The sequence below is a fragment of the Mus pahari genome, chromosome 15 (assembly GCF_900095145.1).
Source record: "Mus pahari chromosome 15, PAHARI_EIJ_v1.1, whole genome shotgun sequence".
In the NCBI taxonomy this organism is placed as follows: Eukaryota; Metazoa; Chordata; class Mammalia; order Rodentia; family Muridae; genus Mus; species Mus pahari.
Window position 1 is genome coordinate 53296797 of NC_034604.1, and position 12075 is coordinate 53308871.

The 12075-nt window shown below is 37.5% G+C and overlaps 1 protein-coding gene across 1 annotated transcript in view; it reads left to right on the plus strand.

The window, feature by feature from the left end:
- The window catches only part of Chsy3 (chondroitin sulfate synthase 3), a 233741-nt gene extending 227040 nt beyond the window's left edge, over positions 1 to 6701 (plus strand). Inside the window, exon 3 of the mRNA XM_021214536.1 lies at positions 4233 to 6701. Within this exon, the coding sequence (XP_021070195.1) occupies positions 4233 to 5795 (1563 nt within the window). The 3' untranslated portion in view covers positions 5796 to 6701. The remainder of the gene's footprint in view (positions 1 to 4232) is intronic.
- Positions 6702 to 12075: the final 5374 nt, after the last annotated feature.

The window sequence follows — 12075 nt, forward strand, 5'->3', positions numbered from 1 at the left end:
CTCTCTCTCTCTCTCTCTCTCTCTCTCTCTCTCTCTCTGTCCCTCTGTCTCTGTCTGTCTGTGTGTGTGTGTGTGTGTGTGTGTGTGTGTGTGTGTTCGTGCTCACATATGTGGATATCAAAGGATAATGGGCTACTTGATATAGTCTATTCCCTCCTTTTATCCTGTTGGTTCTGGAGATCAACCCTAGGACACCATGGTTGGCAGCAAGCACCTCAACCAGCTGAATCATCCCTCTCCTCCCCAACATCACCATCACTACCACCACCATCATCACCATCACCACCACCATCACCACCACCACCACCACCACCATCACCATCACCAACACCACCATGACCATCACCATCACCACCACCACCACCACCACCACCACCATCACCACCACCACCACCATCACTACCACCACCATCACCACCACCACCACCATCACCGCCACCACCACCACCACCATTTCCAAAATATTTCCTTGGATTGTCTTTTTAATGTGTCTGCTGCTATCTTACATTTTTTTTTCAGTCATTTTACAGGATCTACCACATTTCTTGACTTCTCATTTTGTTTCCTGGACTCTGACAGTTCACTTTTCTTACGTTTAAATCTACAGGCTCTTCTTGCCATTACATCCCTACCATCTCATGTCTCTGTTTTGTTCTTCTTGCCATTACAACCCTACCATCTCATGCATCTGTTTTGTTCGCCAAATGTTTTCATTGGTGCCATAGCTTATTTTTCTTTTCTTATGGGGGTTGAGGGAAATGGTAATTCTTCATTTTGTTTCTTTTTAACTTGGACTTTGCATTTGTTCCACTATTTTTCTTTCTTAGAAAAATGACTCATCTCAAAAAGAACTACTTTTACCACAGCAAGACAATCACCTTTAGATTCATCTTGGAAGTGTGTTCGCAACAGTTCTATACTTGCTAATTTCAACAAAGATGAGACATTGATTTCTTTTTCTTGCAGCCTAATATTGAATCTGTTCCATGGGGAAGAACCAGTTTCATACCTCGCTTAGCTCTGTATTTTCTACTTCTCTGAAACAAATGTTGAATCCAGCAGTTTATTCTACCTGAGTTTTTCATGTGAATGTCTGCACCCAAGGTATAAACTGACAGTTTTATGTTCAACTTTTTGAGACAATTCCTTTTCCTAGTGCTCTGTGAACTCTGCTGTCTGTGAGGGCTTTCACCACAGGCTCTGCCCTGCTTCTCCTTCTGTGACCAGTTGCTTTTAGATGTGTCTTCTCATCCTCAGCATCCCTTGGAAATCCCAGCATTTTCCTAGTGACCAATATCATTCCAATTTACGAGTTGGGCGTATTATATTTTCAATATTATTATTTTTAAATGGCTTACATCTCATGACATTCTTCTTTTGTGCAGTTGTATGGTTTAATGGTATTTAGTAAACGGACACAGTTCTATAGTCATTATGAAATCCATTGAGTCAGCTCTCCATGATTTTTATAATGAACTTTTGTCTATATAAATACCCAACATTTTCCTCCATATCTAAAAGATTTTAAACTTTTTCTTTTGCGTATCTCGAGTCATTTATTAGATTCTAAATACTGTATTTCCATTAATAATTAATGCAAAGGCAAAGGGAACTTGATTTAGTAAAGTGTAAAAATAAATTCATATAAAACCCTCTTTGGACATATTATGTTTTCATAATAGGTTTGTTTCATCTCTTCTCAGATGTTGACATTGTGGATGGCTGAAGTCATTGGTGTTATTACTGCTGTGATTCTGTCGTCATGACATGGTTCTGTCCTAAAAAAACAACAAACAAATTCAATTATAAGATATAAATCATTTTAACCATGCCCCTATAATTTTCTATATAAACTTCATATTCTTTTCCTAAAGTTTTAGTGTACTCCATATGTAATATGATTTGCTCCATTTAGTTTTTTAACTCTTGTTATTCTTAATGGGTACTTAATTAAACAACATAATCCCAATAAACTTTAATTTGGTGAAATCTTCACAATGTTATATTTTTGTAGTTAAATATGCCAAATAGTACATTAAGTTCACTGAAGCATTGAATGTATGTAGCCAAATTTTAAAATGTGCCTTGATAACCATGAAAATAAAGATGCATTACTTGAAGGTGCCAGCCACATTCTCTGAAGACTCCTAATAAAAAAAATTTTAAAGTAAGGTTGCCATATCCTTGTATAGTTATTTCCATAGGATTATTTTTGGCTGAGAGCTATCTACTTAGATAGACTAGAATGCTAAAAAGCCATGCATGATTTTATTTTATTTTATACAATTTCAGTAAGCATTGAGGTGGTTGACATTTTCCCATTGTACAGGGAAGACAAAGGATTAAATATACTGATTATGAAATTCCCTACAGATAATAGAGCCCAGTGTTCAAATATGTATGCACACTTAATTCCAACTGGTTTCAAAGTCTAGCTCTTAGCTTAACTATCCTTTCTTTATAGATTGGTCCTCTCTAAATGTGAAAGAAAAAATTGAACAAAAAGCTATATGCTCCTTGTAAAAATGTATTGAAGATACTGTCATAATTTCTATATTACCTGAAGTTTATAAAAATGAGCTACTTTTAAGGATTTTTCCTACTCCCAACTGGACACCATAGGCTACCAAATAAAACCCCAGTACAGGAATGTCTTACCTCTTCTTGAGTCATTGACAGATGTCCCATAGAACTCCCAAACACTGTGGTTACCCCTCCACAACATGACTGTAAGATGGAGAAATATGACTTTTACTCAACAGGAAAATTAGTTCCTATTTGCTAGCATTCACAGTGCTGGAAGGTACTGTATGTGTTATTACAGGAGAAAGGCAATATTCAACCTCACCCATCTATGAACCCTATGAGCTATATAATGATGACCTCCCTAGTGAGCTTATTGCTTGGTTCTTTAAGGTTATTTCTGAAAGCTGTGTTGTTTATATTAGGCTTGTGTATAAGTGTTAATATTATATTCTTAAGTTTGCATCATAGTATTCCTTTCTTCTTATTCATTAGTTTATTGACAAACATCTCATGCACATTGACACTTCTTGAAGTCCTCCTTGGCTTCCTTCTCTTTCTCTTCTTCCCCCCCTCTTCTTCCTCCTCTTCTCAGTTCATATCTTGAAGAGTGTGGTAGAAAGTTTTGGATTTCATGTCCAAGGAAGAAGTGTGAGCTGGAAGTTTAAATGTGGATTTTAAAATGTGTTTTTCATTTATGCTCCTGGTTTAGTGAGGTTTTTCGTTGTTGTTGTTGTTTTTGTTGTTGTTGTTGTTTTGGGCTTTATTTTTTCTGTATTTTCTTTCTTTCTTTCTTTCTTTCTTTCTTTCTTTCTTTCTTTCTTTCTGTCTGTCTGTCTGTCTGTCTATCTGTCTTTCTTTCTTTTTTTATTTTTAAATAGATGAGCTAAATGCTTTTCTGGTTTGTAAGTGTCAAGCATGTCTAAGCGGATAAAACTTGACATGAGCATCTTATCAAGAATTTCTTCTGTGGAACTAGCGTACCAGGACACTAACCAACATTCAGTGCTCACCTGACCAAGAATCTATTCCTGTAATGCTGGGTATCAGGCCTTTTGTTTCACTCTGCAATGAATATCCTCTTAGAGATACCCATGCCATGTCCTCTATGCCTCATTATTCTAAATAGACTAGTAGGAGGTTCTGGAAATATTTGAACGATTTGGGGCTCTTTTCAGGAGAAATAAAAATGTAAAATCTTGAAAATACATAAAACATTGGTTTACAATATTCTCTCCTATGTTCTTAACATTTGTTATCTGAGTCTAAGTGGAAATAAAAATATTGATCTAATTAGAAACAGAAGGTAAAATGGTTGTTTCTAGGAGGGTTGAGACAAATGTTTCCCTGACACACTAGAAATAAGATCAAGGGCTCTATTATACAAGGCAGACGCTGTGGTCGATAATACTGTGTGTGCTTGAAGGATGGACTTCAGCAAAGGGTAACTATGATGTAGCAAATATGCTAATGAGCTAGATTTAGTCTATTAACTTCACTCACTTCAGAAGCTCATACTGTACATGATAAGTACAATTTTATGTGTTGGTTTTAGAAATAAGACTTGTGATCTCATATAAATATAAATTTACAAAGCATATTAATAACGAAGTGCCACATAAGTTCATATTTATTAACTATTTTCATTTAAGTGCTTTCATGCTCCTTCTCATTCCCATCTCACATTCTGGCTGCCATTCACTTTTCAGATGCAGCAGCTGTTCCATGAAAACTACGAACACAATCGCAAGGGTTACATCCAAGACCTTCACAACAGCAAAATCCACGCAGCCATCACGCTCCATCCGAACAAAAGGCCCGCGTACCAGTACAGACTTCATAACTACATGCTCAGTCGCAAGATCTCTGAGCTCCGCTACCGCACCATCCAGCTCCACAGGGAGAGCGCTCTCATGAGCAAGCTCAGCAACAGTGAAGTGAGCAAAGAGGACCAACAGCTGGGAATGACGCCGTCCTTCAACCACTTCCAGCCTCGGGAGAGAAATGAAGTCATGGAGTGGGAGTTCCTGACAGGGAAGCTGCTTTACTCAGCTGCAGAGAACCAGCCTCCTCGACAGAGCATCAACAGCATCCTAAGGTCAGCTCTGGATGACACTGTCCTGCAGGTGATGGAGATGATCAATGAGAATGCCAAGAGTAGGGGCCGGCTCATCGACTTCAAGGAAATCCAGTATGGCTACCGCAGGGTTGATCCCATGCACGGGGTGGAGTACATATTGGATCTGCTACTCCTGTACAAAAGGCACAAAGGAAGGAAACTGACTGTGCCTGTGAGGCGCCATGCCTATCTTCAGCAGCCTTTTAGCAAGCCTTTCTTTAGAGAAGTGGAAGAACTCGATGTCAACAGTCTGGTGGAGAGTATCAACAGTGGTACACAGTCATTCTCTTTTATATCCAATTCTCTAAAAATTCTCTCTTCTCCTCAAGAGGCCAAAGACATAGGAGGGCACAATGAAAAGAAAGTACACATTCTTGTGCCACTCGTTGGAAGGTATGACATTTTCTTGAGATTCATGGAAAATTTTGAAAGTACGTGTCTTATCCCAAAGCAAAATGTCAAGCTTGTCATCATCCTTTTCAGCAGGGATGCTGGACAAGAGTCCATCAAGCACATTGAGCTGATACAAGAATATCAGAGCAGGTACCCCAGTGCAGAAATGATGCTCATTCCCATGAAGGGAGAGTTTTCCAGAGGTCTTGGTCTCGAAATGGCTTCTTCCCAGTTTGACAATGACACACTGCTGCTATTTTGTGATGTTGATTTGATTTTCAGAGAAGACTTCCTCCAACGCTGTCGAGACAATACAGTTCAGGGACAACAGGTATATTACCCCATCATCTTTAGCCAGTATGACCCAAAGGTCACCCATATGGGAAATCCTCCCACAGAGGGTGACTTTGTATTTTCAAAGGAAACTGGGTTTTGGAGAGACTACGGCTACGGAATCACATGCATTTACAAAAGCGATCTACTGGGTGCAGGTGGATTTGATACCTCAATACAAGGCTGGGGACTGGAAGATGTAGATCTCTATAATAAAGTCATCCTATCTGGCTTACGGCCCTTCAGAAGTCAAGAAGTGGGAGTGGTGCATATTTTCCATCCTGTTCATTGTGATCCTAACTTGGACCCTAAGCAGTATAAGATGTGCTTAGGATCCAAAGCAAGTACTTTTGCCTCAACCATGCAACTGGCTGAACTCTGGTTAGAAAAACATTTGGGTGTCAGGGATAACCGAACTCTCTCCTGACAATCCAGGCAATACATACTGCCTTTGGAAAGGGGAGTTTACCTCAGTGTTGGCTGTTGTTATTTTTATTTTATTATTGTTATTTTATTATTATTGTTGTTGTTGTTGTTGTTGATGATGATGATGATGTTGTTGTTATAATTTTATTTTGTTGTCCTGTTCTTAAAGTATTCTTGGTTGTCTTCCAAAGGGTGTTTGTTGACCTCAAGCAAGAAGAGTCTGCAGTTCACTGGTATTTCACAGTCAGAGTTCTACTGAAGTCAGTACATGTCTTACTTTTATATAACTTTATTTGAGATTGAGTTAAATCATGGCAATCAAATGACTTTGGAAGCTCATTCATCACAAGAGACAGCTTAGAAGAATGTTCTCTTAGGGCTTAAAGATGCAATATTGACTTTTCTTTTGTTTGTCAACTTCAATGTGATATAAATATTTACCAGTGAAAGGTACCACAAAAGTGCTTTATGCTTCCCATGGGGAAGGGACTCTGTGACAGAAACTTGAGTTTTGTAATTTATACGAGGACTTAAATATATATAGACAATAATTTTCTTCATCGTTAGAATTTTTAAAGTAAATGAACACCTATGATTGTATGTTTATTTTTTAAGAAAAAAAAATTTTAAAAACTGAGGAGTCCTGTTCTACAAGCAAGCGGTACTGGCTACCCTGGTCTTACAATTACAAACTCCTCACAATTGTCTGCTATAAATGCGAAGGAACTTTATTTTCTCAAGGAAATATGATTTAATGAAATATTCATGTACATTTTAGAAGCTTTATGAAACAATGTCCTTCATTTGCTGGCAAGAAGATAAAATATGACAGAACCTGTTTATTTATAATAAAACACAGGTATAACCGTATTCTTTTTCAAAAACATTGATAAAGCTCTGTTGTTTAATTTCCGTCTCATTTGATGTAAGTTTTAGGGTCATGTTCACCAAAACATGCTGGCTTCTCTACGTAGGAAAAAAATACCACAGGATCATGAGAAATGTATTGTGTTCTGCCTTACTCCTGTCTTCATAATTGGTTCACAAGAGTAAATTCTTCATTCAGTAATCCACCATTTGAAAAGGGACTCTCTTCCCAGTCTCTGAAGACTAGAGTTCCTCTAACCACAAAAGACTAGTTCAGAATCTGCCTTGGGAAGTGCATAAAAATATAATAACCCTGGGGGAAATTATAAATAAAATTAATTTTATAATTATGGGAAAACACCTGGGGAAATATCTAATTTCTCCGTTTTCCTTTAAACAGAATTTGTAGAGGAACACAATCATATTTAAGAAACGTAAGGGAGAATGCACAAAAGTACATAAGGAAGCCTCATGAGATTTATTTTTAAAAATCTTCTTGCAAACAAGTAACATTTACACAAAAAATCAAAGGAAAATGCTTAGATCTCTGCAATGGTCTTGTTTTCTTGCATTCCACTCAGACCTGGGTACCCCCCAGGTCACTGTTTTGGCTGACACCTGTCTGCACGCCTGTCTTTAGGTTCTAAGGAAGAAAAGATGCATCTTTTACAGTTTACCCTGTATGAACAAAGTAAAGAAATTGACTTTAGTTTTCTCACCAGAATTATTTTGAGCACACATCTCACAAATTGTTGTCGCTATTTGGAACAGACTTCCACAAGGCCACAAAACAACGGTGGGTCTTAACCAGGTAAAAACATCTTTTACTGAAAATATTTTCAGGGTTCAAAATAACATTAGTTACTATTGAGAAAAGCAGGATGGAAATCTCCTTCCCTAAACATATAATCTAAGTAATTCTCAGTTCCCTAGAAAGGGAAGAATTAATGACATTCTCATTTTTAAAATATTGACAGGGACAGCAATTTAAAATTGACCTTTATTCCACATTGTCTCGGATTTTCACAAAGATTTATTTTAATAGTTTATTTTCTTACATTACACTTAACTCTTTTATACATTTTATTTTCTTAAAAAGCAAATGTGTTAATGTTCGGTGAGTTGTTTTGTATAATTATTACCAAATGATCATAATTAGTTGATTTTTAGCAACTCACTTGAGACTACCATTTTCTTTAACATAAATGAGTGATACAAGAGGTTTTTGCTGAATAGTAAACATAAATGCCTCATTTAATTTTTTATCTTTTTTTTGTTCAAAAACAGTTTTTAATTAGATATTTACTTCATTTACATTTCAAATGCTATTCAGAAAGTCCCCTATACCCTCCGCGCATCTTGCTTCCCAACCCACCCTCTCACGCTTCCTGAAATGCCTCATTTAAAATATTCTAAGTTGTAGAGTTATCCAAGGGACAAGGCAGTGTTTTAATTTTATTATTGGTTTTTTTTATTTGTGAGATTATAATAAAATTCCATTTCCCTTTCCCCTTTATAACCCCTGTTGCTTTCTTTCAAATCCTTGATCCCTTTCTTACTAGTTGTTGTGAAATTCATATGTCTTACATTTATATATTCCTAAATATAATCTTCCCTGTCTTATGATGCCAGTTGTATATACATTTTCAGGGCTGATCATTTGGTGTTGGATAACCAATAGGTGTGCTCTTCCCTGGTGAAGGCTATTTCTGCCACTCTCAGCGTATCTTAGCTGCTCATAGTTCTTTGTTGATGCTTTGTTAATTGGTGGAACTGCATAGAAGAAATGAAAGGCTACAGAGATCTCATCTGCTGCAAATCAGCACTCTCTAGTAGGTGTATCTAAAATATGTTCTATAATTTAACATGAGTTTCTGACAAGTTTTTTTTTTTCAGGTAATGCAGGATTCCTTGAAGTTTTAAGGATCTTGATATTAGTAAAATTGAGTTTACCCTGTTAATATGGTATCTGTTTTCTCGGTGTATTAAGGTTAAATGAAAATACAATGTGAATGCAGTCAGAAGTAAAAGATGTGCAGTCTCAATTATGCAAACACAACATTCTCTTATTTGGATATATGTGAACATTTTTAACAAATATCACCCCCCAAAAGTTCCCTTGTCCTTCAGCAAAACTACAGGTAAGTAATTAGCCACCCACTCAACAGCATGCAACACATTTCATTTTAATTTCTTTTTAAAGTACAATCCTCAAGATAGCTCTCAAGATAATTCAGAATATTTTATATGTTCAACAGATGAAGAAACAGAGGCCTTCATCAATTAAGGGACTCTATACAACTCAGGTTTAAGCTAAAATATCTGAATAGGAAGCACTTGCCCTGGGCCTCTGCCAAACATGGCTTCTTGGGGATTGGGCAGGATACAGTAATCAATGAAGGGCCAAGGTCAGCTGTCAACATAGACGTGTTTGATCCACTCTTGAACTTGTTTCTGTTGCCACATGTTCTTCTGGGGAGATCTAAGCCTGTTGCATCTACAAACTACCTTTACAACCCTCTCCCATTTTGTTGGACCCTTTGTACCAAGATCTGCTAGGGAAAGGGAATCTTTTAGCTGTCTACCTGTAGACAAGACACTCAGACTTCAGCAAAGTATCTTCAAAATCCATGATGCCAGCAGCTATCCTTCTGTTTCATCTTTTCTAGCTAGGTACAGAAGTGTTCCACATTGGTGAAGGTTGGCATGTGACCATGGCTATATATGTCATTCCCATACAGAGTCAAGATAAGTACACTATCATTAACAAAATGTTTCAAGATCTAAGAGTTGAGACCATTATAAATAATTAATAGTTTGAGATCCTAATACAGGGATAAAACATTCAACTGTGTGCTCATGATCCAAGCAAGTAAATAAATGTTCATCAAAAACATAGACAAAAAAAAACTAACATTTTTAACATAAGAAATCCAAAGCCAGCAGCACCATGGCTGGAACAACTGATTAACCCTGAACACTCCCTTCAAGGAAGAGAGCTCAGTGTACGACATGCCTTTCTATCAGCTTGATTGTTCAGAAGTTCATTCAGCTAGGACTCATTATGTTGTCCTGGGGAGAACACTGTAGGCAGAGCTAGATCTGGAGATTTGCCTTCTCCCTTCCCTCCCTCCTAACAGCAAGTTGGTTCATGGAGATAAATATAGCAGTGCAAGTCTCCAGTAGCCCGTGGAATATCTGTAGCTTCATGTTGGCCCTGATGATACTGTTTGAATGCAAAAGCAAAGCTCTCTCCACATTCTGCTCAGGTGGCCAAGCTACCCACTGTGTTCCCACTCTCTCTTGCTTTGGTTAATTGCCTGTGGTCCCGAGCCCTATAGGTATCTAGTGTGCTTTACTCTAGTGGTTTATCTACTGCTAGGAATCAAGAAACATACACACTTACTTTCTAATTTGTGTTTAATTACTAAAGGCGTTTCATTTTTAGAAAGTGCCCTGGGTTGAGGGGTATTGTTACAGGATAAGGCAACAAGGGGTTGTCTTCACGGATAATAAAGGAAGAGATTTTAACTGCTGCTGGCTTGCCTACTTTCCCCTGTCATCTTCCTTTCAGCATCTTAATTACTTTTATTTAGCATGCTGTATTAGAGGATTGTGTCTGTGCTGACTATCAATCCCTGTATCCTTCAGGGGACATCAACAGGCTTCTGTAGTCAATGTGGTCCAGCTTCTTTCAGCCACAGCCCCACTCAGATGCCAGCCGTTCTGCCAAGTTTGCCATGACAGATGGTGAGGATGATGTGAGACACCAGCAATGATTCATTCCCACAGATGGTGATGAAGCTGCATCTGGATCAATCCAGAAACCACCGTGCCTGCCAGGACATTTTAGTGTCAACTTCAATTTCATATCCAATTGTCCATTTCCCTCTTCTATTCTGATCGGCAGTGCCACTGACATCTGAGCCACATGTGGGATTCTATTCCATACTTGGTTTTATACTCAATGAAACTCTTTCAATATGTTAGTTCTGCAGGTTGACAAAAAGTTCAGATTGAGTTTGTTGATACATTATTAATACTTAAACAGGTTTTTGGAATTCTACTGTCACATGTTAGAGAATTTAGTCAACAGGCAATTGAGCTGATAAAATTGTATATGAAGTTGTCCTACTATGGAAAAAGACTTACAATGTAAACACAAACACAAATCAGCATGAACAAAGATGAGACCCTCATGCTACTCGCCACATTAAAAAATTAGCTAATATTTATTGAGAAATTATTTGGTAAAAATACTCCCAAGTCAAAACTCTAAAACTGTGAAGACTTACAACTCCAAACAGGCAGCATGCACCAGCTGGTATGAGGCCCCCAACACACATACAGCAGAGGACTTCTGGATCTGTGTTCATCCAGAGATGATACACTTAACCCTCAAAAGACTGGTGGCCCCAGGGAGTTTAGAGGTCAAGAGGGGTGGGGGTGGGGACATCCATGTGGAGACAGTGGGGTGGGGAGAAGGAATGGGATGTGGAACAGTCAGAGGGTGAATGGGGGTGGGAGTGAAATCCGGGTTATAAAAATAAATAAATAAATAAATAAAATTAACTCATTGCCAAAAGTTCATATAAAAATGAAAATAATTGCCCCCAACTTCAGGTTTGTTCCCACCCCTAAAAACATTCCATAGTAAGTATTCCATTTCTACAACTACCCTAAAATTTGTTCCCACTCACCAAATTTGCTCCAGTATCCATTTCTACTGCAAAGTCTAATAGAAGGAAAATAAAAGGTTAAAAATAGTGGTGGGTGCTGTCCATTATTTTCTTCTCTTCCACTTCCCTCACACTGTCCATGTTATTTAAGCATGCTCACAACTCTTTCTACCATTCAGTGTTTTACTTATATTTCTGTATTTCACACACAGGAATATCTTGATATAAGCTTTCTACAATTTGGACAGTTATTCAAAGCCTGCGAACCAGTGTCCTTCTGTGTGACGCATGAGCTGGAGTGATGGTACTCACATGATGCTTTCAACTTTCTTCCTTAGCGATCCTGGCCTGCTGAAAGCAGCTTGAAATGCATTTCTCTTCTAGGCAGTTGATTGGAATCCCAGCAGCTTTTATACACTCTGGTGAGCATTTAGCTTAAAGACTAAAGGCAGAGACGACTCCAATTCTTTGATTTCCCCCTCAAATGCTTATCTTTCCCTAATTAATATGTTCAATATACAATCCTGAATTTAATGGAAACTCTATTGCACCAAAATATTTACTGAGCAAATATTTCATTAAGGGAGGAATTTCATGAATAAAATATAATGTGTATTTTCAGAAGCTATGTTGCTTTTGCAAAGTATATATATATATATATATATATATATATATATATATATATATATATATATAATGTGTATATATATATATATATATACATTTTTGTGAAGT